Here is a 26,997-nt window from a genome sequence, read left to right as displayed (position 1 = left end):
TGCTTATTCTATTTTCTCACTCACCGGGCAACCGATTAGTGGTATTGCTTGGCTTGTGTGACTTGAGTGTGGATTGTCCTCCAGCGCAGACAATAAATTTGGCATTCCACACCTCCCAACAGCTTCATATCCATGCTGTTCTATGTTCTATGAGTAACTCACTTTTTGTTCAGAATGAAGGGCTTTTACAATGTTCAGTGTCCAATATGCCTGATCTCCGTTGAAGTACAACAACAGGATTGTTTTTATATACTCCCTGTGTATCCAGCGACCGCAAAGCTTTTCTCCCACAAGGACTGGCAGCTCAAGGAAAACTCTGTGATTACAATTGGTGACCTTGACCTTTGGCAGGGTGAAACATATCCCACACTTGGGTATCAACAGCGGTCATTTCTCATTCATCAGAGATGTTATGAGCTCATTAGCCCACTTTCACCCTTGCAACTCCGTCTTCTGATTGATGTAGTGGAGCCAACTTTCCTTCCCCTAATGCCTCCCTTGCCTTCAGTTGCACATGGAGCCTTTTACTCATCAACTCCTTGCCGCCTCACATCGACTAAGCTTAAACTGCACCTCAGTCGCTTGCCACTTGAGATCCAAGACAAGATACTCGAACACGACATTGGGCGCCTATTATTCGTTATGAGGACGGCTTCACAGCTAGTACCCATCCATGATAGCGACCTGAAGGCAGTCCCTGAACACAGATTCACAGAGGAGACGTTGGCTCTGAACAGCAACACAATCAGGATCTATTTTGTCGTTGTTGGTGGTCGAACCTATATCAGCCACCTCTCAGATGCGGCTAGCCCGGTACCTCCACTATGTGCTCGAAGGCGTATAATCCTGGTGGTTGTGTCTGCTTTTCTCAACTGGATACTCCACATGCTGCAATGGATGCCCCGAGACAGTATTCCACTTGCTATTGTGGCAGCGCTGGGATTCATGCTCTTTTCATCCACAGGATTGGCACTACTGGGTACGACCAGAAATGAAAGAATGATCCAAGAATATACGCTTGAAAAAAGGAACTATCTTGCAATCCAAAGTGATGGGATGGGTGTTATAGATGTTGCATTTGAACAGACCTCTACTGGGCCAAAATGGATCCTAAATAGCCACGCCCACCCCTTCCAAGCTGAAATATCTGTGAACCCATGCGCTGACACCCGAAGACTCCGGATCATTCGAGATGTAAATCAGTTTCCCTTTTCCTTTCTACTTTCATCAACTATTTTGCTAACCCCATCACAGACTCAGAAGTGCCGCGCAATTATTTCTCTTAATCGATCTGGTGCAGAACCATATTTCTGTGGCAAACTGGTTCCCCCACAAGATTCTTGGGTTGATTCTGGTTTTCCTGTGGAGTCCAGCCTCACGTTATCCCACGCCCCATTTGCATACTTCACACATGCAACTTACATTTCTTTTGCTACGATAAAGAACATCAGGTTCCGAGTTGAACATTTGCGGTGTGGGATCATAGAGATCGAGGTGGATATCCCAGACCCACAGAAGAAATTGTATTTTGTTAGCTTCCCTCGTCCTCCGCGGGTTCTAAGATTCTCTCTTTGTGGGAAAACATTCGCCGATCGGCAGACGTTTCAGATTCCATATCTTCAGGTATGTATACTAACATAAAGCCGGTTTGCTGAGGTATGTACCCGACTAATACTTTGGCTTAGTTTGAGGTTGATGGCCAGTGGAGTCCTCCCCTTCCTCCTCGTTGGTTTCATCTTCAGGAACCCATCCTAATCGAGAATGTCCTGGGAATCTGGTGGGGTAAACCTTTTCCATTTATTCCACTTCATATTGGTGCCGTAGTCTCCGATAGGACAAATCTCCGAAACACAATAATAGTCTGAAAATCTTCCTTGCAAAGCTTCCACATCTATCATAGCTTAAAATTTAGTCCCTTTTACATCTGGCTATTCAATCTATACATCTCTTGAGAAGTTCATTCGGGATCCGGGTGGTTTTGTTACCTGACTTTGCCAGAAAAAAATGAATGAGGCATTGACTGGCTAGGATTGAGGTCTGATCTCTGGCGCCAGCGTCTCCGGGACTTCTTGGCCTTGTTGTCTTCACAGGCACTCGTCCAGACCAAAACAACATTGGCTCGCGATACCTAGGCAAGGGGCTCAAGGTCGGCCTTGGACCGTCAAGGGGGAAAAGTCTGAATTCATCATGAACGTGTAGAATTTCGTCCTTCGAAGGGTTCCAAATGCATAGAGTCGTAGCCCACAAGAAAACCTATTAAGGCGTGTGGCTCCCGCTTCTCTCCCTTTTTGCAATAACATCTGAGGGTATGAGGCAACTAATGTAGAAGTGCAGGCTAGAATGCTTGGCAAGGTCACGGGTAGATAACTAACTAGTTAGACCAAAAGCGGACAAGCGTGTTTTATGCCTGCGTGACTTCGTGACGAAAATCGACGGCGCGACTTCTCATTTGAATTCCGCGAGGATGCAGCGCAGCTACAATGCCACCTCACTGCACACTGAGAGGTGGCATCTTGTCTCGCGCGTACCTTGTGGCTCGTCCAGTAACGCACTCCCTTTTATCGCGGAACCTTAGCGCCGCTGCGTCCACCTCTGCTCGAAAGCTAGATCTACTAGCCATAGACAGAAAATGGAAGGAAAAATGGAACTCAGCAGCAAGCTCCAAAACCCAGACTTCTCGCCCCACGAGCGGTGCAACCAAAGCATATGTGCTCCCCATGTTCCCCTATCCGTCAGGGGCATTACACATGGGTCATGTCCGTGTATATACGATTTCGGACGTGCTGGCTCGATATAAACGAATGAAAGGCTATGACGTGCTGCACCCTATGGGCTGGGATGCGTTTGGATTGCCAGCCGAGAATGCCGCAATAGAAAGGGGTATCAGCCCTGCGGAGTGGACTCGAAAAAATATCGCTGCGATGAAGGAGCAGCTACAGGCGCTGGGAACGGATTTTGATTGGGACAGGGTATGATACTGTGTCCACCCAAGGAGCATTGGTGAAGTCTGGTCCGAGTGGGAGAAGAGTGCTGATTCCAACCCTTTGCGCGCGCTGCGCCTCAAATGACCTACAGGAGTTAACGACATGTTCACCTGATTTTTACAAGCACACTCAACGTCTATTTTTATTACTTCACAAAAAGGGCCTTGCATATCAGGCGAATGGGATAGTCAACTATGATCCTATTGACAAAACCGTATTAGCAAACGAGCAGGTACTGTAATATCGATGTAAGCCGGTACGTTGGTGTCTAATAGTAGTCACTATAGGTAGACGCAAACGGCTGCTCATGGCGATCAGGCGCCAAGGTCGAGAAGCGTGAATTGAAACAATGGTATCTTCGAATCACTGCATTCAAGGAAGCCCTACTCAACGATCTAGAGTATCTTACCGGCGGTTGGCCAGAACGCATCTTATCGATGCAGAGGCACTGGCTCGGAAAGTCAAAAGGGGCGCGCTTGACGTTCAAACTACATCTGCCTTGCGAGGACACAAGTATTCAGGTATATACTACACGAGCAGATACCCTTCCAGGAGTTCAATATATCGCGCTTGCTACAGATCACCCCCTGGTGACAAAATTAGCAAAAACGGACTTACAGCTTAAGGCATTCCTTGGTTCTGCAAGCTCATTTCCACCTACTTCGAAAGCAGGCTATCGCCTACTTGGCACGGAAGCCCTCAATCCTCTCCGTGCAATTGAACATGAGTCGAATATTTCTGTTAAACTTCCAGTTTTTGTGGCGCCATACGTCCTAGGTGACTACGGTGAAGGAGCTGTCATGGGTGTTCCTGGGCACGACTCTCGGGACCTTTTATTCTGGACCGAGAACATGAAGCACGCACCTGTCACTTCAGTCATCGATCCAAGTTCTTCAAGCCAGCCACCTCGTAACCCGGGTAGTCATGAATTCGAGCCTTTTACAGGTGAAGGTATACTTAATAAGCATTGTGGAACATTCAGCGGCCTGTCCTCAGAACAAGCGAGGGAGAGCATTGTCTCATGTCTTCGTGACAAAAACGGTTCAGCAGATTTTACTGAGCGCTGGAGGCTGCGAGACTGGCTAATTAGCCGCCAACGCTACTGGGGCGCACCAATCCCCATTGTTCATTGCGGTGACTGCGGTGCGGTTCCTGTCCCTTCCAACGAGCTACCAGTCAAATTGCCCGTAATAAATGGAGCCGGGTTGAAAGGGATAACTGGAAACCCTCTCGAATCGGCTGAGGATTGGTTATATACGCCTTGTCCGAAATGCAAAAAGCAAGCAAAGAGAGACACGGACACCATGGACACATTTGTCGATTCGTCATGGTACTTCTTAAGATTCTTAGATGTATCAAATGAAGAGATGATGTTTTCTCCTTCTTTGGCACGACCGGTGGATACTTATATCGGCGGTATCGAGCACGCGATTCTACATTTGCTTTACTCAAGATTTATATACAAATTTCTAGCTACTGCTGGATTGGCACCCGGTGTTCATTCGAACATGCCAGATGCTGCGGAGCCCTTCCTTAACCTTCTTTCTCAGGGTATGGTACATGGGAAAACATTTTCCGACCCTTTAAGTGGCCGCTTCCTACGCCCTTCAGAGGTTGATCTTTCCACACCGGGCTCCCCCGTCCTGACTGGGACGAGAATCGCACCAAATATATCATTTGAAAAAATGTCGAAAAGCAAACATAACGGAGTTGATCCCAGCACGTGTATTAGCAAATATGGAGCGGATACCACAAGGGCGCATATTCTCTTTGCAGCACCTGTCAGTGAAGTTCTTGAGTGGGATGAATCAAAAATTGTGGGCATTCAACGATGGTTCAACAAGGTGTGGAAAATAGTGATTGACTTGCAACAGTCGTCAGTCCTAAATGAACTTGATTTCAGCCAGGAAGACCTTCTTACACCCCAGTTGCCACCTTTGGGCGAACTTTCTGATGAAGAAGCAGGCGTGCTTCTTGTTGCACACTCCACCATAGTTTCCGTCTCGACATGCCTAGCACAAAACCCGTATGCTCTCAACACCGTGGTATCTAATCTAATAAAACTCACAAACACACTGTCATCTCTATCATCTTCCGCCAATTCGACACCTGTGTACTCAAAAGTTATATCCTATATTGCCGTCTCTTCTCTCCTACGACTACTAGCCCCTATCGCCCCCGCATTTTCCTCGGAATGTTGGCAGGAACTACATGCTTGTCTTCAAAACCAAAATGTTAATTGTGGTTCAAAACCAGTACTTTCAACACAATGGCCAAGACCATTACTGTCAGACATGCAGTTTGGACTCCTTCGGGACCGTGGCTCCAAGACAGTGGCAGTTCAAGTGAACGGAAAACTACGGTTCACAACAACAATTCCCCATTTCTTGCCATCTATCTCGCATTTAAAGCAAAGCTGCGACGGCCAGGATTTCCAGGAAGATTCAAAGCTAAAGAAGGGAGTGACAAAAGAAGAGCAGCTGTGGATTTTATCACACATTCTGAAGACAGAAAAGGGGAAAATTTGGCTGACGCAGAAGAATGATTGGGAAAAAAGAAAACGTATTGTTGTCGTAGGTGGTGGAAAGGTTGTTAATGTTGTTTTCTAGCTTGTACGATTAGGGTATGAAATGGATACATTGGTAGATAAACATCAGACAGTGATCACGTTTACTAGATAATTTGGATTGCACTTTTGAAAGCGTTCATTCAGCTTTAGGTGAAAGATCATAAGATAGAGCTAGTATACACCAATATCAAAGAACTCACAGGCTTCAAGCCAGGGCACAGAGTACAAGAAATAAAAACGTATAGGAATAAGTCGGTATAGTATAAACAAAAACCCGTTAAAATGCATTGTCGTATCTTAAAAGAAGGGTAAAATGAAGGCATAACTTGGAGTCCATAAGACTCCCTTTCTTGGTAACGAATATGGTATAGATTACAGACCAGCGTTATATCCACCGAGTTTGGGAATAAGCTTTGTTTGGTAGAAGAGGTGTGTCCTGTGATAGAGGCCATCCTATATTTGCCTCTAGTTCTCTTTGGGTGGTTTGTGGTAATTTTGGATTAGGGGGAAGGCCGTTTTGCTTTATAGATTGTGGAGATCCAGGGAGGCGATTGCTGGGCGAAGGGGGATTGACTTGCAAAGGGTGCATGGTGGCATGAGAGTCCAGAGACTTTCTCCGCCTTGGAGACGACGGGTTGCTGACACTGGAGAATCGGGAAGGAAGAAGGCGACTCGGAATATGGATTGGGAGGTTTGCTAACCTCGAAGAACTTCGTGTCTGTTGTGCTGGAAGTGGCACCGGGATGCCACTCAGGCATAGCCCAATTTGCACTGTAGCCGCACTTATGTCGGAAGAACGCCGTCGATGGCTAAAATATGGCTGAGGAGGAAGAAGAATTTGATCATCAATATCTGTCATAGATAAAATGGATGACGTCCCCGGAGACGAATCGTTAGAAGTGGAATAACTTTGTCTATTCTGGACATGTTCAGTAAGACGCTCCATGGAGCTACGACCATCGGGAAACATTGCTCCTGAAAATGTCTTTTCCTTTCCAAATGGTGACTCTGGCATAAGCCGTTGTGTAAACCTTTTGGCCATAAAATTTTCTTGCTTCACCGCACTATTATTTCGCTCGAGACCCACAGGCATAATCATTTGTTGGGCAACAGCGAATTCCGTGGAATCAGTATATCTTCTTGGAGCCTTCATGAACCATATCGGATTTGCGGACCGAGTAATGATGTTCTGACCACTCGCACGGAGCAGAAGGAACAACACACCATTGACAATGCCGAAAAGGTTTATGACAATTGACATCATCATCGCCGGTACATTCGTAGAACGAAATGTTGTCAATTCTATCCAAAACGGTAAAGTAAATACCTGTGGGTGAAAACGTAAGTATGTCCCTAAAAGAAAGCAGAATGAAAACCCACAAATATTACAGCGTTGACAACGAGATAGTAAATTTGGTTCCGTGTCGCGATCTGTTGCTCAAGGCTCATTTTTCCAGGTCGCCGAAGTCGTATCGACAAGGTCGCGGCGTTAAGAAGAAAGAAAAGAATAGTTGCAGATGTAATGGCTGTGCCGATGTCCGCCCAGGGGGCCATCCATTGTGTTAAATCGGCATTACAGACTCTTCTTACAACAGGTCTGAAATGGGACGGTAGCCATGTAAGAAGCAGGAGAACAATTACGATAAGCCAATGGACTGAAGCAGAACTTCGACAAGGAGATGTTGAGTAAGTTGGGCTAATGCTCCGGAATGCGGCTTCGAAGCTGAATACCAGTATCGTATACGCAACAACCCAAGTAGCTAAACCACACATTAGCCGAGTTGGACTTTCTCGCTCTAGAAAAAAGTACTCACCGGTCCAAGTAATTTGAGAATATACTGGGCAGTGTGCGGCGCGTACACCTTGAAGCCCCATAGCCTGTACCGAAATGAAAGCGGTGCCTTGGATAATGGTGGAAATGGCGAGAGCATTAGAGAAGACATGGGCGGTAGGTATTGTCGTGAGAAATTCCAATCTCCTGCACGTATCTGCTGAGTATTATTGTCCACGAAAATTAGGGATATGCATACCTCCGTGGTACTCTCAGGCCAGCAAGGCGCCAGCTGTCGTACAAGATAGTCCCAACAACGACAATCGACGCGAAGACATTAAACGTGGCTATTACAACGATCGAAATCCGACTCTGGATGCTGAACTTCAGAAATAGGTTTTTGACCAAGGCCGCATTGCCAGCGGCCTCGTCGTTGCTCTTCTGCAGTGCGTTGAAAACTTGGTCTTCCATTGCCTTCTACCACTCGGAATCATGAGGGGATAAACAAAGGCGATGAGAATCTTAATGAGCTCCGCATAGCACAAAGTAGGGCAGACATCTCATTGCAATGAAAGAGCTGGAGAAGGCCGCAGGCTCTCGTTGCGAGAAGGAGGAGCGAGAGGGTTCGGAATTGGCTGAGGGCGGCGGGAGGGGGAAAACGGTTTCTGGAAAACTCAAGAGCAAGAAACTAAAGCCTAGGATATTTACTTGCTCTGGTCTCCATCTGCTTGATGCTGCCCACGCAGCCGTGGTTTCAGTGGCGATGCTGGCACACCCAAAGGATTTGAAATGCCAACCAGCTCTTAAGGGTGGCTCAAGGTTCATGGCGTGTTCAAGTACATTAAAAATTGTGATACAGTAGCTCATCCCAGTGACGTTTATCACCGAGTACAACGTAAATTTCCCCGGAGGTTACCGACAGTCAGGAGACTTTGGAGAACTAGATCCAAGAGAGATGACGGGGGTAAAGGCACAGGCCAAAGTATACTCTCCCTGGTTCTTGTACTGGAACAGGCGGATCCGTGGTCCAGTAAGACAGTCATGCAAGCTGAAACTGTTAAGAGCAAAATATCATAATAAACGGCCCAGATTAGAAATCCTAACCCAAAAGAGGTAACTCGCTAGGTATTCTGTAACATGCTGATACGAGAGCGAAAATGGCCCAGAATGGAAAGAAAACGAGGAAGCGTAGCCATTTTCATCGGGAAATTGAACACTGAAAGGGTCCAAAATCTTAAGTAGGCTTGCATTTCCGGCATAGTTTGCTTTCACAGCGGAAAAAGGCTTAGGCAAGAACCCACTCTGCATTATAACTTGCCATCGCCACTAGGTAGCTCCGTTCTACCTAGTATAAGATGTACTAGACAGCTATGAAGTATACAACGCATTGAATTTTGCCAACGGGTCAATGGAGTGGCGTGCCGAGATGCGTAAATATTTTTGTACGGAGTGGCTCCACGCTGTCGAGGAGAGCCCATCCATGTAGACATCGGAGCTTTTGCCCCTGGTAGTACTGGGGGATTGAGGAACGGGGTACCAGCTTATGACGATCTCCCGCTGCTGCGTGGCGTCGCTGTAACTATCAAGGCTGGTCAGACACAGGATTCTGCCAGGGCGAGTAGCGTTTTTGTTTTTTGGGCACCAGGCCTCTATGTGATTGGTGCCAGTGAGAGTAAAAAAGAGAAATAAACGTTCAATTAGGGACACAAAGAGGGTTTCCAAAAGCCGGCACACGCATGTGTAATGTCCACAGCTTCGTAGCCATGATTTCAGCCCCGTACTATGGGCCAAGGACGGATGGTGCGCACGGAGTAGATAAAAGACAAATAATAGCCCAGGATCGACCACGAAGCACCCACCAAGTGGCACTTGAGGCGGTTCACGAACGGTAAATTCAAGGGACAAAATTGCAGGGATCTCGCGGAGGTGTTCTGAAGGAATACGGGCACGATGGTCATGGGTGCTTTCTGGGCAATTCTGAATAGGTCATCAGTATCTGTATTCTGGGCTTCTCCCTCTTCATGTCTCACTCTAGTCGTATCACAGTGGAAGCCATTTGATGGTGCTTCATTACTGATACACCATCAGTTTCATCTTACCGACAAGAAGGGATGGCGTTATCGCCTTTTATAGTCGGGACCTCATGATCATCACGTGGCAGGCCATCCTGGTAAGGGACGCGTTCCTCGCGCCCTTTTGTTTGTTAATGACGCGAAATGCGTGGCTGTGTGGACATCATAGCAAGAGACAGCTCCTGCCCAACATTCAACCTTTTACTTTCGCCATAGCCTCACTGTTACTCTACCCTTCCTGCTAGAGCCATCTATTATCACTTTTCCGTCCATGGATGAGCCCAATTGCTGAAACACTCCTCCCAAAATCAGCACTCTTTCATGTGAGGAAACAGTGTACTCCCATAAGTAGGTCGTTTTCAAAAAGAAAATGCTGACTACACCCTAAGATTGTTTGGTTAACAGTGCAGTTGCCCCATTTCTCAAGGAACACCAGCTAATTTTGAACGCCCGTCCAATGACATTATACCTCAATGTTAATCACTCTTGTGATGGAAGTTCTATCCTCAACGTGCTGTGCAAGCCTCGGCTTCCATGCCCAAACTTCACAACAATGTCAATAATTCATGTATACGACCAAGGAGGAAATAGCTACTGTTTCCCACTTCAGAGTGATCAAAAGCTATTATAGGGCTCACAAAATATAGACACGGACCCTGCATGACGCCACTTCTTTCTTCTAAGCTACCGCACTGATGCCGTCTTCCCGAAATGATACTGCTCTTGCGTATTCGCCGTTTCTTAGCGAGTATTCTTTCTCAATTGATCAGTACTCTTTATTACTCTCTGATGCATGGAATAAGTGGCGAATCGGAAATTTTTTCTTTAAACCTTTGGCTCAATAGAGAAACGTATCGGTAGCCTTAGATGCAGGAGATTTGTTCGGCAGCAGCAAGACATACGGGGCTCCATATTGCTGTGTTCTTAAGACCTCTTTTCTCCGTGGAAACCATTGCCATTTCCTTCATATTTTCGACGAGAAGCTGTACTACCCCTCAATAGCAGCAGTCTAATACCAACACTGTGATCGCGCTTCTCTGATTTGATTAACGGCAGAAGCAAGATGATGTATAGTTATCACCGACCCACGTTATGAAGGTATCAATACGACCGGCTACAAGTTGTCCCGGCTGCAGGCCAAACTTCTACAGTGCGCCATTCATCGTACAAAACATTGCCTATTCTCATGCGAGACAGATGTATTAGCCGAAATGATAGGCGTGAAATGCACTATCAAGGCCAATTGCAAAAACATCCCAAAAAACAAGAAATACAAATAGGTTGTCATAGTTATAATTTAAAGTAATAGACGGCATCCTCGCTCTTGAGATCAGCTATGTTTGTTACATGTTTCTGTCCCGAATTCTCATCCAATCATTGAGTTATGAATATATTTGGCTAACTAGTTGGTTGTTTGTTTCTTTACTTAGCTCCGCTTCTCATCACGGATTTGACTCCGCTGGCCATATGCCTTGGTAACATAGTCACCAGCATGAACAATAAGGTCTTCGTTCTTGTAATCAAATTTGCCGGAGAAATAAGACTGAAGGATATCCTTAGTACCCTGGGCATAGCGAATTTGAGCATCGATGGAAGTTCCAGACATGTGTGGAACCATGGCGTTGCCACCACTCCAAGGGCCTTCGGCATAGCGGAGGGGGTGATCCTTAGGAGCAGGTTGTGGGAACCAGACATCACCACCATATCCGCGGAGATGGCCAGATTTGACTGCTTCGGCAACATCCTCCTTGACGACTATTGCTCCACGTGCTGTATTCACAAGCCAGGAGCCTGAAAATTACGTTAGATATCATCAAAATCACCATCAACATCATAGACAGGAATGAGGATATTCAAATACCTTTCTTCATCTTTGAAATCAATTCTTTGTTAAACAGTCCCTGTGTTTTTTCATGAAGAGGGCAATTGATAGTAACAACATCACATTGAGCCAGCATTTCTTCCAAATTCTCAACACGTCGACATCCGATCTCCTTCTCGGCCTCGGGGCTAAGGGGTTGGTAGTCGTAGTACAGGAGCTCCTTACAATCGAAGGGTTTCAACCGACGAAGCACTCGCTCACCAATACGGCCAACAGCAACGGTTCCAACAACTTTGCCTTCAAGATCATATTCATTTTTCGCAACAGCAGCGACGTCCCACTCGCCTTTTACGATTTGTTCGTGGGCCGGAACGAAGTTTCGAACAAGGACTAGAATGGTCATGACAACATGTTCGGCGACAGAAACGACATTGCAGCCGGTAACTTCAGCAACAGTAACGCCGCCATTAGTTTTGTTGGCGGCATTGAGGTCGACATGGTCGGATCCGACACCCGCAGTCACTGCAAGTTTCAGCTTCTTTGCCTTCGCCAAACGTTCAGCTGTAAGATAGCCGGGGTGAAATCTGAGCAACAGACAATAGTCAGGATCTGGAGCTTCAGAGAACAAGCTACGACTCACGGTGTAGTGATGATGACTTCAGCATCGACAAGTTCACGATCAAAGGTTGACCCATCGCCGTCCTTGTCACAAGTGGTCACCAAAGTATGGCCGTTGTCTTCAAGCCATTTTCTCAACCCAAGTTCATTCTGGGTTGTTCCCAGTAAGCCAGGTTGCTGCTTCGCATGTTCTCCTCCCTAAAGCGTCGCGTTAGAATACAGAATTGGTTCTCGTGGGAATCGGAAGGGGACTTACATCATACATAACCATCAGAACTTTACCCTGTCGATTCGATGTCGCGGTTAGTGTCCGGGTAGTAGTCAATGACAGAGGGAAAGGGGAGGGAGGCGCCCGTATACCCCCTCGACTGGCGAGGAGGGGCACGGATCGAGGTAGATTTCGAGAAAGAGAGCGGAGAAATACCATCTTGAATAATTGTATGTAATGAAAGCTTGGAACTTGAAATGATTAGACAAGATCCTGGGTGTTTTTATATAAGGGTAACTGGCTTGAAGGACGAGATTAGCTCAGGCAAGGAGGGGGCTTGGAGGATTCTGTGGAGAGAAGGTCTCCAACTGGCAGCGAACCGCGTATCTCGTGAGCTCACTGGGGGGAAGGTTGCAAAGGGAAAGCAGAGGAGAGCAAACAGAGAGAGATGATGAAAGGGGGAAGGAGGAGTGAGAATGCAGCTGGGCATAGTATTTATAGTTGGAGGGCCGCACAGCCCATAGTCCCTCGAGGTCACAGTGCTTCGGGGAGGAGGAGAATGGCTGTGCGGGGACGCAAGTTGTGCAACCCTGCGGGCGTCGGATCCCCGCACAGAGGGGCGGCGGTGCGGGGGTGAGCTTGGCGCGAGGGGTGCTGCTGATAAGGCTACTTATCAGGGCCTTGGCGATTTTGTGGGGGCCAGACCACATATATGGAGTGAGGAGGAAACCTTCATTTCACCAAACTATCCGGATTCTACTCGGCAAGACTGTTTTCAATGGTGCTACCTATGGATATATGTCTGACAAGAGATCGAAAGATACAAGTGAACAATTTTTGTGTTATGGGTGACCCCAGTATAGCCATTATTCTTGTCCAGGCAATCTTCCGCCAAACACTTTGGTGCTTTCTGGGATATTTGGAAACACATTTACCTAAAGTTTGTAAATTTATCCTTGGAATAGCTTTGCTATGTACATCAAGTTAACAGCATTCATTTGTATTTTCTAAGATGGAAAACTCACTTGTCACTGTATACCATAATACAAAATGACGCACACGTTCATTCCCTAGCTTAGCAGGAAGTGTTTGCTCTAGAACTAGAGGTAGATATGCTACACCTAGGCGAATGGGTCTGTTGCTTCATTGATTAGATACGGATGAACCACAGGTGATTAATGTGAGAAAGCTAGGGCACTAACTTCATGGCATCTCCTTGAGACACAGTGAACAGACTTTGTACCTCCGGGGAGGGGACAGCTGCTTGTTGTGGTGGCTGCAGAACATGTGTTACACGTATTATTGTCACTGAAATCTTGCCCTGTGGGTATTCATGTTCAGGGGCCTCATGTCCACAAGGAAGAAGTAGAAGGTCTGTCAAAGAGTGTAAGTTTAAAACTCATCTCACTGAAATCATCAGGCAACGTACATGGGGGAAGATCCACAAAGGAGAAGAGAACTTTTTCAAACCCCCCTGGTGCACCAATAATAGCATTGTCAATTACTTTGATGAACAGTCCTTCACGGTCCACCTCCATTTCAGTAAATTTAAATGAATAGAAATGATTGACTATGGCACCCTGATCGATTTTAAGTGTAACATGTAGCCCATCTCCAACTGAGACATCAAACTCTGGTCTCAAGCGGATATTGATAGCAAAAGTCTGCCCCGGAGGTGCAATGACAGCTTTTGAGATGCGTGTACTGTTGGAAGCCCAAGCAACTACATCATCCTCATAGGCGGTTGAAATCGGAAGGCCCTGCTCTTGCAATGGAAAATTCAAGTTGGAAAGCATGATCAATACTTCAATCCCATCAATGATAGCCATTCCTATATGTAGGTGCTTGGCAAGTCAAAACGAGACTATGGTACCTGCCAGTAGTAGCGTAGGGACGGATGAAATTGAATAAATAAATCTCGAAAAGGATTAATGCTTTGAAAACAAATGGGAGATAGGTAAAATTTTTCACAGATATTCTTTATATCATGGTGGCGTGAATGAGATAATACAACTTTGAGTGTATTCTGTTGTGGCATAAGTGAATGGATGTCAAAAAAAACAACCTGTGTTGAGATGTATATAGCTTCCTTTTAGTCCACTTGAATAGTGGTTCTAGGTCTATTCCAAGACGTGATTCAAAGGAAAGAAATATGAAGTCTTCAAAACATACTGCTGTCATTTGGGCATCCAGTATATAAGTTCTGGGTGAGAGAAAAAAAAAGGACAAACAGAAATTGGCGAAAATATGCGCCCAATGGAAATATTTTTCGATATGCAGCAGGCTTTTGGGTCCTCAAATTCCATAGGGGTCGTAGGATCCACACAGCTATCTAACTCCGGCTGCTGGCTTAAGGGTCTGGAAGTGAATGAATGTCTGGATAATATGGCAATATTTCTTTCATTGAGTACGGGCTTACTGATGTAAGTGTTGGCTCAGCCTATCATTACCAGAATCGTCTTCGCTGTCGTCCATGAATCCTTCCTCCAACTCTCGGCTAAGACGTCCTTCAGTACCCAAAGGATCGTCTCTCCGTCTTTCCAGGGCAGCTCGCCGGGTAGGATCCATTTCAAAGCCTACTAATCCTTCACCTTCTTCTTCGTCGAAGAGACTCCCAGAGTCGTCCTGCCTTTCGGCAAACTGTGTTGACCTCCAGGCGGAGGGGAGCATGAAATGCATCAAAGCGTCAGATGCGCGCTCTCGAAGGGAAGCTGTGTGAATGGTTAGGGTATGAAGAGGGAGGTATTGCGCATATCGTTGCCGATAGTTTCGAATGAATGGGACAACTGCGTAGAACAATACGAGATACAGGGCCAAGGATATGAGGGCGGGAATGAGGAGGGTCTAAGCTCTTTCGTTAACTTTTCGTTTACGGAGCAAAAATGGAAAGCAAGCATACCTTAAAAAGACTCGTCGCGGGCCCCATAGCTCGACAAGAAAAGTCAGCTATACTCGTTTTTTGAGCAAAGCCTTTTGGTTAAAAAGAGTGTTAAACACCTGTCTAAGCCTTTGAGAGCCACGTCACCAACACTCCTCTGGTAGCTGGCTCTTATCAACTTAGTGACATGGTATCGTTATATTAGGCCGGCCGACCATAAGGAAAACATGAGAGCATCAGCGATAAGGAGTAATTCGAGAACAGTTGCGCAAGTGAGACAAGGCCTTTCTTCCCCTCTGACTAAGCAACACGTACAAAGTACTCCATACAAAGTAACTACCTCGAGGATCATTATAACAACATTCCTCTATATTTCAGCCAATAGGGGGCATCAAACCATCTGTACGGAGTACCAATATGCTCCATCATGCACAGCCGTTTGTACTCCCACTCAATTTTATGTGCGAAATCAATAGGAAACAGTGTGCGACAAACATTGTACTAAGTCATTCAGCAGTGGCACGCATTGTTATGGTCATAATGGATTATCCCTATCTAAGGAGTATGACTTCATTTATTGGTTATATCAGTCCTGGACCATGGTGCTCATTTTCTCTTTTCTCCAACTCCTGTTCATTGACTTAAATTGGTGTTGTGATCGCTGGCGCTGCAAACAGTACAAACACTGTTGACAAAATAGACTAAAGTTAACTAACTAAGGTAACTAGTCAATTGCACGTGATCGTCCACTTAGCCCTTTTCAGCCACCCCTTAGCTGCTCCGCGCCGCGCTTGCTCAGATGGAGGCCGACAGCTGAATATCATCGTTTTGAATTCGCAATCTTCCTAACGTCCTATCTATCTGCCTTGAAGGCCGCTGATCTAGTTATTGCTATAGCCGCACTGCTACCCTCTCCTAACTTTGGTCTACAATACTGCTGCTTCGAACGATCCCAAGCCCCAAATAGGCGCTGAATAACACCTCTTCTTCATGCATCGATCGCATGAGGACGTCGGCTAGCTCCCGCTGTGCAGGCAGAAGTGGTGAAGTCGCTGCTCTGACTTGTAGGTAGTTTGCATTACCGAGCTCGACACCGTTGCCTAGAACGCTCCTCACCAACCTACTCCATGTTGCCGGAGATTCATACCAAGCGTTCAAGTTCATGACTTCTTCGAAATGCCTCGCCCTCCAACTCCTTCGGACAAATCCAATAAGTCGTCCGCTAGCAAATCCTTTTTTGGGAGGAAGCTGCACAAAGATCGAAGTGCGGATTCGAGGGAAGGCACATCGGACGCGTTAAGTGTTGCGGGCAGCGCACCGGGATCGCGCTCCTCTAGGCACTCTAAACGAGACTCCCTGTATACCTTGGATTTGCCAAATGATATGGACTCCTCATCATCGGGGATAATTACTTCCATACCATATGACAGCGTTCCTCCAAACTCTAAGTCTCCAATACCTGTCGATTACCTTCCAAAATCCGAACTCCCGGCGCGAAAGGAAATTTCACCGAATAGCACCAAAAGCCCTTACGAATACTCTCAGTACCATTCATTTCACAACGGCACGTCCACGGTGCATCTCTCGGGCCCTAGACCCCCGCCGCATTCCGCCATGAGCCACTACGACAAATCTGGCAAGCAATACAATTATCCATATTCTACACCGGATTCGTCTGCCAACTCTCGTTCATCTTTGGACCAAACTAGTGTGTACTCCTCCGTGTCATCGGCAACTCGAGCATCGACTCAAGATAACTCTTCTCGTCTTCTCTCTGCCGGCTACTTTCCAGAGCGCTACCCTCCTGGAACAAGCGCAACAGGCTACCGAAATGCCGATCCTTATCAAAATAATTGGCCTAATTACACTACGCCACTTCAACTCTCCTCCGATGGCACTTTTCAACAGCCAAAAGATGACAGAGTTGTCGATCAAATGTTTTACGAATTAATGATTAAACGAGGATGGCAAAATTTACCAGAGCAGGCAAAGACGCAAATGCTAGCATATCCAACAGCGAAGAAGTGGACCTTGGTGCATCAAGATCGTCTCACGCAATGGAAAGGAGAACAGAAACGACGGCAATATTCTAGACAAACCTATGGCTCGTCGGATGGACCAAGGGGCTTACTTGATCGTGCTGACGAGGAAGGAAGTCCAGAGTGGTACGTCAAAAAGGTTATGGATGATGACATCTCTCCCAAAGAACTTGGAAGCCTGAGCGTCAGCCTGCGAACACAGCCCATTAGGTAGGTTTATCCAGATTTTTGTTTTGTAAAATTTTTGAGTCCCAATGATTGATTATTGTGATATAGTTGGGTGAAAATGTTCGTGGAGGCGCAAGGCCAGATTGCCTTAACCAGTGTCTTGCTCAAGATCAATAGACGGAAAGCTTCAGGGCCTGCTCCTCCGACGTCCCAATCCGGAGACAAGGATTTAGACCGCGAGTACGATATTGCCAAATGTCTAAAAGCCTTGATGAACAACAAGTATGGTGCTGATGATGCCTTGGCACATCAGCAAGTTATTGTCGCCTTGGCAAGCTCTTTGATATCTCCTCGCCTCACTACTCGGAAAATGGTCAGCGAGATCTTGACGTTTTTGTGCCATTGGGCCGATGGTCAAGGCCACCTGAAGGTTCTGCAGGCCATGGACCATGTAAAAAGTATGCAAGGGGAAACTGGCCGATTTGATGCTTGGATGCGGATCGTCGAAGTGAGCATAGATGGAAGAGGAAAAATGGGTAGTCTTGTAGGTGCCAGCGAGGAATTCAGAAGCGGCGGTATAGGGATGGAGAATTTACTTATGGAATATGCACTTTCGACCATGTTCTTGATCAATATGTTTATCGACGCCCCTCAAGATGATTTGCAGCTTCGCTGTCATATCAGAGCCCAATTCACGGCATGTGGTATTAAACGACTCTTGAGTAAAATGGAGGGATTTCAATACGATGCTATCGACAAGCAAATCGAGCGGTACCGTGAAAATGAGGCAATTGACTACGAAGATCTTCTCCAGCGAGAGAGTGCCAGCGTGAAAGATGGCATCGAAGGGGACGTCGCTGATATGAGCGACCCCGTTCAAATCACGAATGCAATTGTGTCAAGGCTACATGGTAGCCGTTCCCAGGACTTTTTCTTATCTGCGATGCAGCATATGCTCCTCATACGTGAAAATGCCGCGGAAGATGGACATCGAATGTTTCAATTGGTCGATGCAATGCTTAGTTATGTCGCAATGGATAGGAGATTGCCAGACATGGAGCTCCAGCAAAGTCTCAATTTTACAGTCCAGAGCCTATTGGATAAGCTACATACTGACTCCGAAGCCCGAAGAGCCTTTGACGAATCTCTTGAAGCTCGTCAAGCCGCTGAAGCTGCAATTGCCGACAGAGATGCGATGAAAGCGCAGGTTGAATTAGGCGCCGATGGCCTTGTGGTGAAATTACAAAAGCAGATCGATGAACAAAATGGCATTATCGATTTACAAACCCGCCAGAATGAGAGCCTTAAGGCAGAATTGGCAGAGGTTCAACGAATACGAGCCCAGGAACTGCAGCGCAATGAACTTGAGACCAGAGAACTGTATCTCATGCTTCGAGATGCCCAAGATGTTGCCGCCTCCAAAGCAAATTCACGAAAGGATATTGAAGAAATGGATGCTATACAAATGCAAGGTATACTGGACCGCGAAAAACTTATTGAGCGCCTTGAGAAGCAGCTGGAACGTACAAAGACTCAATTTAAACTTGAAGGACGAATGTGGCAGCAAAGCGGACCATCAGATCGCTTACGAGAACTGCGGGAGAGGATGGATAACATGTATGACATTGACGATGAGACCAGACAAAGGTTTACGGATAGTACGTTTGGGACAGTTTCTCGAAAGAGGAACCAAGCTGGCAATGCGCCGAACACCGACACTCCGATGGATGGCCGGTTGTCAGATGTCGAAGAAGATGAAGAGATGATCGAAGAAAAGGCGCGATTAATTGAAATTAAGCGTCCTCGTATGAATCCAGAGCAAGCAACTGGCTTGTTAAACGAACTAGCTACTAAAGCCCAGAAAATTAACGGGGTAGATGAGGAGGCAGAAACACTGAAGTCCGAATCTACTCAACCCGCCCCAGCGGAAACTGTAGGGAAGGAAGAGGGATTCAATAGCCTGCCGCCCCCTCCTCCACCGCCATCACCAGGATTCAGCGATGGCCCTCCGCCACCACCACCACCGCCGCCGCTTCCAGGCTTCTCAGGAGGCCCGCCTCCCCCACCTCCTCCTCCATTACCGGGATTCTGCAGTGCTACAGCACCACCACCACCACCGCCGCCGCCTCCACCTCCTCCACCTATGCCAGGGGCTCCAATGCCTCCACCACCCCCAGGTGCACCACCGTTACCAGGTGCCTGGAAGGGGAACTATTTATCACCTACCCAGGCTATGTCACCGACTGGCCTTGGGCATTCTTTCATGCGACCAAAAAAGAAGCTAAAGGCTCTCCACTGGGACAAAGTAGACACTCCAGAGATAACGGTCTGGGCTGTTCATGCACCAACGTCTACATCAAAAGAAGAAAAATACACTGAACTCGCGAAGAAAGGTGTATTAGATGAAGTTGAGCGGCTGTTTATGGCCAAAGAAACTAAGATTGTTGGCTCGGGAACCTCGAAAAAGAAGACTAAAAAACAAATAATTTCCAGGGAGTTGATGCATAAATTTCAGATTGCAATGGCTAAGTTCTCGCAAGTACCAGGGGATGAACTTGTGCGTATGATTATACACTGTGACCCGGACATCTTGAACAATGGCGTCATTATGGAATTCTTGCAACGGGATGATATGTGCTCTATTCCGGAAAATACAGCTAAATTAATGGCTCCGTATAGCAAGGATTGGACGGGCCCCAATGCTTCCACTACTACAAGGGAGCAAGATCCGAATGAACTCACGCGCGAGGACCAGGTTTATCTTCAAACAGCTTTTGAACTTCATCACTATTGGAAAGCCAGGATGCGAGCTCTTGCAATGACTCTCTCTTTCGAGCACGAATACGATCAAATATCTTCCGAGCTTCAGGAAGTGTCAAAGGTTTGTGAATCCCTGCGGGATTCCGTTTCTTTGATGAACGTCCTTGGCTTGATTCTTGATATTGGCAATTTCATGAATGATACAAATAAACAGGCTGCGGGGTTCAAGCTCAGCTCCTTGGCACGACTTGGTATGGTCAAAGATGATAAGAACGAGTCTACTTTTGCAGACCTTGTCGAGCGTATTGTTCGTAACCAATATCCCGAATGGGAAAATTTCCAGGATGAAATTGGCGGAGTGATCAGCATTCAAAAATTAAACATTGACCTTCTACGATCCGACGCGCAGAGGTACATTGACAGCATCAAGAATGTCCAGTCAAGTCTGGATGCGGGGAATCTAAGTGACCCCAAAAAATTTCACCCTCAGGATAGGGTAAACATCGTCGTGCAAAGGTCTATGAAAGATGCGCGGCGGAAAGCAGAACAAATGCAGCTGTTCCTAGATGAGACATCGAAGACGTATGAAGATATCATGACATTTTATGGTGAAGATAATACAGACGAGAATGCCCGCCGCGAGTTTTTCGGAAAGTTGGCGGGCTTCTTGTTGGAGTGGAAGGTACGTATAGTCCCAGAATCACGAAGTTTGAGAGAAGCATGCTAATTTCGTATCTTTCAAATAGAAATCCAAGGAAAAGAACGTCTCCTTAGAAGATAATAGACGGAGAATGGAGGCATCTCTTGCTCGGAAACGTATCAACCCGTCAATGGCGAATGGAGCTGAGGGTGTTAACTCTCAAGCGGCAGCAAGCAGCGGTGCCATGGATTCATTGCTCGAGAAACTGCGCGCGGCTGCGCCCCAAGCACGTGACCAACGTGATCGGCGTCGGCGGGCAAGGTTAAAGGAGCGGCACCAGGTGCGAGTAGCTTCGGGACAGCGCATGCCAGAATTACCTCCGAACGATGGCGAAGCTAGCGAAGAACAAGCTTGTACCAATGGCGAAAATGTGCAAGTTAAGGAGGCTAAGTTGGACGCAGAGCCCGGCGCTCCCGCACACGTCTCGGAAAGCGAAGACGTTGCTGACAGAGCGGCTAGCATGCTACAAGGCTTACGAGAAAACATAGATTCCGATTCTACACGCAATCGCCGACGAGACAGTGCCGAAGAAGCGAAAAGGAATCGGAGAATGAGACGCCGAGTTGCTGGTAATGCGGTTAAAGAAGCTTCCGGCGACGCACAGGCCCCCTTGTCAACGGTTCTAGAACCAGAACCGGAATTGCCTGGAAACAGGGATGCTTCTGACAGTAACCACATCGAGTCGCCCAATAAGCCCGTGGTAACCGATATAGATAACGCGGCGTCACAGTCGAGTTCTAACTCGGGTGTTTCAAAGAAAGAAGAAGCCTCAGCAGCGTAGTACCATGCTCATCTGCGACTCTCACTTGTATTTTGTTAATTATGGTACTGTTATTAACTGCTTTTGACCTGCCTATATTTTCTCTGTTAATTGCCTGTTGGTCTTTGCAGACTGGTTTATGTTAAGAATCTGTTCATTGTATCTGCATGGGATATATTCCTTCTCTGTTACTCTATGACTGTCCTATTTGTGGAGGGTTTTTCTTTTTGGTGCAGTACATTTCAAGCGTGAATAATGTGCCGCTCTTCATCCTGAGATCTCTTTTTGTCCTTCATCCTAAATGGGTTGTACATTGATACCCCTTCTCCTTTCTGAGCCCCAAAGTTTTTCAAAGCATGGATATTGAACTGCCCAGCTCGATACTTTCTTATATAAATACATACAAGCTATGACCACAACAGTGAATGTTATTTTCTTGATTAAATGTGCGTTTGACCAGACATTTAATAACACGTCAATCTATAGAAGTCTTCAGGCCTTTTTGTGTCACGCCAGGCCATGGATAACTACCATAGATGGTGAGTGGCAGGCTGTACAGGGTAGAGTTGCTAGACCCAAACAGCATGACGTATGGAGTAGTTAGTACGGAGTATAGGCTGGATAACAACTAAACTAGTAACCGGTTTGGGAATCGTACGTTTGTCTTGTTTGCACCGCCACAAATCCGGATCCAACACCTTCATCGCCCGACATCACCACTCATCCACATCACGCTTGCTTCGGCTCTGCTCTGTCTTTTGCTTCCCATTCTCCGGTGCTATTTCAGCTTTTCTTTTGCTCACTACCCTGTCCGAAGTCCGCCATTATGGCTGACCCTACCTACCCTCCCAGCAGTACGCCGCCGCCCTTCTTCACCCTGACCTGAGCTCTCACAGAACTTGTACACTGGCTGCTACAACGAGGCTCCCTCGTTGGCTCGCTGAACTTTTACTAATATTTGGCTTCTGATAGGAGATGATGAGCGGGCACGCGCTAACGGCCAAACTGGCAAGGCAGCCACCGAATATCCACTGACTCGTATGTGTACCTTCGCTTCCAAAGCTTTAACTACTATATTTCCGTTGCTGACTCGGTTCTTCTTACTTGTAGACTACCACTCCATTGTATACAGCTTGCTCAGCGTGCGTGTTATACCGAAACCCCTAGCCTCGTTAATCACCATGCCTAACAGAGCGTAGTGGGAACGACCGCAGACCACTGCTATCTCCTATGTCACTGTTGTAGCCATGATTGTAGCTGGCCGATACCTCCCGCTTCTACGATGGGCCTTGAAACTTCTCTATCTGTCGCTTGGCTGTAGGTTTCTCTGTTCTCCCGGATGTCTCCCTAGCTCTGACATGAGCTCTTTATTTTTTTAGTTACCGCCATTGTTGAAATTAGCGGACGTGTTGTTTTAGGCCATGGCTTCATGAGCACTTCTCGTCCACGCAAATACTACACAATTCCCAAGGATACCGTGGAAAGCCTGCTCGAAGACCTGGAACAGTTGATGGATTTTTTTCTTATCGAGTTCCAACGCATTTTGTTTGTAGAAAATCTGTCGTATACCCTTGCTGTAAGTTATGAATACATACCCTAAACCCAGCCAGGACTTTGTTGATTGACTAACTACTAAATCACCAAAGACTTTTATCGCTGCTCTCACCTCCTACTGGCTTGTTCGATTTTTGCCCCTCTGGGGATTGGCCCTCATAGGTGTAACTATAGCTTATCTGGGGCCGCTGGTCTACCTCAGTAATAAAGAGTTTATCGACGAGCAAGCAAAGGCTGTCCAGGACATGATCAATACCCAAGCCCGAGAGGTAAAGGAGATGGCAGAAGCCCAGACGAGCCATGCCACTGATATGGTAAAACACTACGTTGGCGAGTACCGTGCAAAGGCTCATGAATATGTCGTATCCCCCGTTTCCCTCCCAGAATCAGTGGGAGCTAAGAAGCGGCAGCTCGATGCTCCAGCCACACAACCAGGGCCAACTATTCTAGAGCCCAGTGATTTCCCTCCAGCACCACAAAATGAACTTATTCCCCAGATTCACGAGGATAAGAACGAAACAGAGGTTGCTTCAGAGCTAGTTCCGACCCTGTGATTGACAGATGTCCCAATCTTATATGATGGTCCAACAACACAACTCGGATAGGAAAAGGTGGAGACTTGTCGGCTCAAGCGTTACTAGGTGAACAATGGACAAAAAATGTGACGAAATCCAATACCCGAAAAAGTTTGTACGGGTGTGAAGGATTTCTTTTCCTTTTATTAATCGAGCAGGGTTTCCCTATTACCAAAAACGGCAATAGCGGCAGCTTTTTGATCTAGGTTTGTTTTTTTTTACACGACAAAATGGCATTCACAAAACGGCATTCATGGAATGGAGTGTATTACTTCTGCTTATAGCCCTATTAATGTTCCAAATCTTTTCCCGTTCCTTGCCTACGATGCCTGTATGTATGTACTTATCCGCCTGTATTTTGGCACATCAATTTTACTGAATCTCCCATCCATATGTATATGTGCTGTGCACGCATACGTTATTGCTGTGCTTCTTAAGTAGCTGTAACTTTCTGAACATATGGATTAGCAACGCGACTGTATACTCTCAAGAATGGCTTTAGCATGTTGGTTTTCTGGATTTCGCTCATCGGATGCAGCTACGGTACGGAGTACTCCCGGCACTACGTGTGCGACTAAACTAAATCAGCAAAGAAGATACATAGTTAGTATTAGCTACATATTCCATATTACAGCGTAGAAAGACTTTGGTACTGAAAAAAGACAACCAAGGGTTTGAAAACAAAACACCCAGAGAAAGAACCCTACCTTGCTTCTGGCTTGATCCAGACAGCCTAGACTAGTAACTAATAGTTTTTAATAGTTTTCAGAAAGTGACAAAAGAAAAAGGGAAAAGACGAAGCAACGTCTAGTGCTCAATAATGGAATGTTGAACAATAAAACAGTTATGAAGGGAGCCAGTATGCTTGCATAGGAAAGGAGATGAAAACCGATTGAAATAAATATAAATATGCATTCACAGTTTGGATATATCAGTCAGGCTGATGCTCGGCGCCGCTTTCGTTGGGATTCATTTGCGATGCTTGAATCTTCATCCATTTGCATTTTAAGTAGCATATAGGCAGCCCTTATGTCATTTCTCAGTGGAAGAGGTGAGTACTTCCCTTCTGTCGGATTGTCTGTCTCTGCATCACTCTCAGACGAGCTTGTCACAGAGTCTGTGTCGATGAAGGATTCATCTCCGTACTCGGATGCGCCGCAGGTTTGCGGGGTGGAGTTATCTTCGGGAGATGCTCTAGTCACTGTTTCGTGGATACCTGCGAGTGAGACGAGGATGTCTTTGGGCGATGGAATGTCTAGCGAAGATCGCTGGACTATACTTGGGGCATTTGCCGACGTCCAGCCGCTCGTGGGGTGAGAAAGGTTAGATCCATTGTATTCTCCATCACTATTTTCTTCTAGGTTATTACTCTCAGCACTTTCTTTGTTAGACCGGGGTCTCAAATTCTTGAATCGGCGCAGGCTTTCATTCTTCACGGAATTCGGGAGTTCACACGGCAACGAATGCCGTTCTAATTCTAAAGATCGAAAGTTCTCTGCGGTGATAGTAGCGGTTTGTACAATTTCTGGGTCTATTACCATCTTGCCAAATCTGGCATCGTTTGGCGGAATGCAAATGTCGAGAAATTGGACTCCAAATAGAGGTGTCAAAGCATATCGAATTTTCCAGCAAAAAGTAGCTGCTACAGCCTTTGCTGCTTCAAAGGGCATCCAATACCCTGTTTATCATCAGTAGATTTTACAATAAGATACGGCCGGAATCACCTTGTGCTGCCAGTGCTCCTCCTGTGATGCTATGGCAGATATCTCGAAGCCCTGGATTTGCATCTAGCATCTTCCCTGGTGCAGTCTGTAGACATTAATAAAGTATAGAGTAAAGTTTATGTACTGATATACACCTGCCTTAGAATAATTATTGCATTTGAAAAATGACGTGGTTCGGACAAGGCCTATATTATAATCCCACATAACCGTGTGCCTCGTATCCTCACCGGGCATCTGGAACGTATACTGGAAAACTGCTCCATACATTTCATTCAAACCAATGTTCTCTCGTACAGAAAAGATCGGCATCTCACCTTCAAAACTTTCTCGGCCGGTCCTTTCTAAAAAGGACTTTTTCTCACTATTGTAAGGTATATGCCGGGGAAATTGTGTGATACATCCCATGGGGTAGATATCAAGTTTTTTATGGGCTTCTGCAAGCTTTTCATCTTGGAATTCGCATGGGGGATATCTAAGCTCTCCTTTGATCTCTCCCCTCGTGAACACAGCCGCGTCTTTCGATATTTTTTGCTTTTTCTGTCTTTGAGGTTGAGGTTCGAAGTCGGTTGACAGGTTGGAGCAGGGAGTCGGAAGCTGCTGGAAGCGATCGAAAGGCTCGGGCTCCGGGTTTAGTAACGATGCTATGGATGCCATTTCGTTGATCAATTAAACGAGCTTTGCATTTGATCTAATGGCCTCTAAGCAGTGGCTATATATCTAAAAGTGTTAGGGTGGTGAATTGAAAAATCAATAGGTATGGGATAAGTAGTCAATATCAATTCACAAAATACAAGGAAGAGGGAGACATAAAGGTGCCGAGCAGTCGAAACAGTATGAGCAGATGAAACAAGGTAACTCCAGCCAATAAAGAGCGTGGTTGATAGTAAAAAAAGCGGTTGTAAAAAAAGCTAAAGCCAGATGTCGGCCATTGCTTTAGGCCAAGATTTTGCGGCTTTTGACAGATCCAGAGAAAGGGGTTGCAAAGTTTGGAGTTTGTCGGTGGAAGGGAGTTAAAATTTTTAGTTTGATACTTTTGCATGGTCAAATCCCTTTGTAAGAGCTACCCGATACTTTACGAATCGGGAGTTTGGTATTATTATTCTTAAGCTTCATTTAGAGAGCAGTAGCTAGTCAATATGCTTGATTATAAAGCTAAGCAGCTTCAGCTCTCACATTTAGGTACAAGGCTGCCATGGTTATTCAGATGGCAACACAAGATCGCAATTTTCAACCTAAAATTGAGATGCAAGGGTCACAGAGAGTATGCCCCGAAGCTGAGTACAGAATCCATTAAGCAAAACAAATGGACATTATACTAGCCGCGGGATCTCATTGTGGCGAGCCATAGGTGCCCTTTCATTGGAATAACGCCAGCACAATAAACGGTTCGCACTGTTCGTTTCGAAGGCTTGATCAGCGGGAGGATCCAGGATCTGTGTAATGCATAAAGAGAGAGTGGCGAAGAAAGAGGCGCTGGACACTAGACGGTGCTGAGCTTCTATGATTGCTAGGAAAGTTTGTTTCACATAATATGGGAGCACAATCAGGGAGAGTTACCCCTTGTTGCTATCTGCAAACAGCCGTAGCAAAGAAGGGTCAGGTACCCGGGTATTGGTTCTCAATCGTTGTTGAACGTGGATGAAACTATATCCACTGGGAAAAGTACTGAAAAAGAAGTTGGAATAATATTACACTTGTTAGATAGAAAATTGGGAGGAGGGGGGGGGGGGGAAAGCCCGAAGGGGGGGGCTAACATACCGGGGAAAGAAAACCCCAAGTTTGAATTTTCCCCGGA

At 46.3% G+C, this 26,997-nt stretch overlaps 7 protein-coding genes across 7 annotated transcripts; 3 read left to right on the top strand and 4 right to left on the bottom strand.

Annotated features, from left to right (window-relative positions):
* Nucleotides 1-174: 174 nt before the first annotated feature.
* LOZ57_006477 (uncharacterized protein) lies at nucleotides 175-5,593 on the top strand (the record flags this gene model as incomplete). The annotated part of the gene is made up of 6 exons (XM_049255495.1): nucleotides 175-1,194; nucleotides 1,255-1,623; nucleotides 1,686-1,782; nucleotides 2,545-2,969; nucleotides 3,076-3,216; nucleotides 3,272-5,593. 6 exons carry the CDS (start codon nucleotides 175-177, stop codon nucleotides 5,591-5,593), a joined length of 4,374 nt encoding a protein of 1,457 aa, XP_049105560.1.
* A 345-nt stretch (nucleotides 5,594-5,938) lies between these two features.
* Nucleotides 5,939-7,795, bottom strand: LOZ57_006476 (uncharacterized protein; the record flags this gene model as incomplete). Its single annotated transcript, XM_049255494.1, has 4 exons — nucleotides 5,939-6,880; nucleotides 6,934-7,313; nucleotides 7,368-7,531; nucleotides 7,584-7,795. The coding sequence occupies 4 exons, from the start codon at nucleotides 7,793-7,795 to the stop codon at nucleotides 5,939-5,941; spliced, it is 1,698 nt and encodes a 565-aa protein (XP_049105559.1).
* Nucleotides 7,796-10,822: 3,027 nt separating this feature from the next.
* On the bottom strand, nucleotides 10,823-12,263 carry FDH1_2 (formate dehydrogenase (NAD+); the record flags this gene model as incomplete). The annotated part of the gene is made up of 4 exons (XM_049255493.1): nucleotides 10,823-11,187; nucleotides 11,258-11,802; nucleotides 11,859-12,034; nucleotides 12,093-12,263. The coding sequence occupies 4 exons, from the start codon at nucleotides 12,261-12,263 to the stop codon at nucleotides 10,823-10,825; spliced, it is 1,257 nt and encodes a 418-aa protein (XP_049105558.1).
* A 731-nt stretch (nucleotides 12,264-12,994) lies between these two features.
* LOZ57_006474 (uncharacterized protein) lies at nucleotides 12,995-14,970 on the bottom strand (the record flags this gene model as incomplete). The annotated part of the gene is made up of 6 exons (XM_049255492.1): nucleotides 12,995-13,014; nucleotides 13,070-13,179; nucleotides 13,247-13,418; nucleotides 13,474-13,875; nucleotides 14,495-14,888; nucleotides 14,944-14,970. 6 exons carry the CDS (start codon nucleotides 14,968-14,970, stop codon nucleotides 12,995-12,997), a joined length of 1,125 nt encoding a protein of 374 aa, XP_049105557.1.
* Nucleotides 14,971-16,098: 1,128 nt separating this feature from the next.
* LOZ57_006473 (uncharacterized protein) lies at nucleotides 16,099-21,370 on the top strand (the record flags this gene model as incomplete). The annotated part of the gene is made up of 3 exons (XM_049255491.1): nucleotides 16,099-17,171; nucleotides 17,238-20,571; nucleotides 20,636-21,370. The coding sequence occupies 3 exons, from the start codon at nucleotides 16,099-16,101 to the stop codon at nucleotides 21,368-21,370; spliced, it is 5,142 nt and encodes a 1,713-aa protein (XP_049105556.1).
* An 805-nt stretch (nucleotides 21,371-22,175) lies between these two features.
* LOZ57_006472 (uncharacterized protein) lies at nucleotides 22,176-23,457 on the top strand (the record flags this gene model as incomplete). Its single annotated transcript, XM_049255490.1, has 6 exons — nucleotides 22,176-22,203; nucleotides 22,322-22,387; nucleotides 22,460-22,491; nucleotides 22,549-22,666; nucleotides 22,729-22,925; nucleotides 22,996-23,457. 6 exons carry the CDS (start codon nucleotides 22,176-22,178, stop codon nucleotides 23,455-23,457), a joined length of 903 nt encoding a protein of 300 aa, XP_049105555.1.
* A 956-nt stretch (nucleotides 23,458-24,413) lies between these two features.
* Nucleotides 24,414-25,856, bottom strand: LOZ57_006471 (uncharacterized protein; the record flags this gene model as incomplete). The annotated part of the gene is made up of 3 exons (XM_049255489.1): nucleotides 24,414-25,156; nucleotides 25,203-25,287; nucleotides 25,335-25,856. 3 exons carry the CDS (start codon nucleotides 25,854-25,856, stop codon nucleotides 24,414-24,416), a joined length of 1,350 nt encoding a protein of 449 aa, XP_049105554.1.
* Between the last annotated feature and the right edge of the window lie 1,141 nt (nucleotides 25,857-26,997).

The sequence above is a fragment of the Ophidiomyces ophidiicola genome, assembly GCF_022830035.1.
Source record: "Ophidiomyces ophidiicola strain CBS 122913 chromosome Unknown scaffold_43, whole genome shotgun sequence".
In the NCBI taxonomy this organism is placed as follows: domain Eukaryota; kingdom Fungi; phylum Ascomycota; class Eurotiomycetes; order Onygenales; family Onygenaceae; genus Ophidiomyces; species Ophidiomyces ophidiicola.
This window is presented reverse-complemented; position numbering and strand designations above follow the sequence as displayed.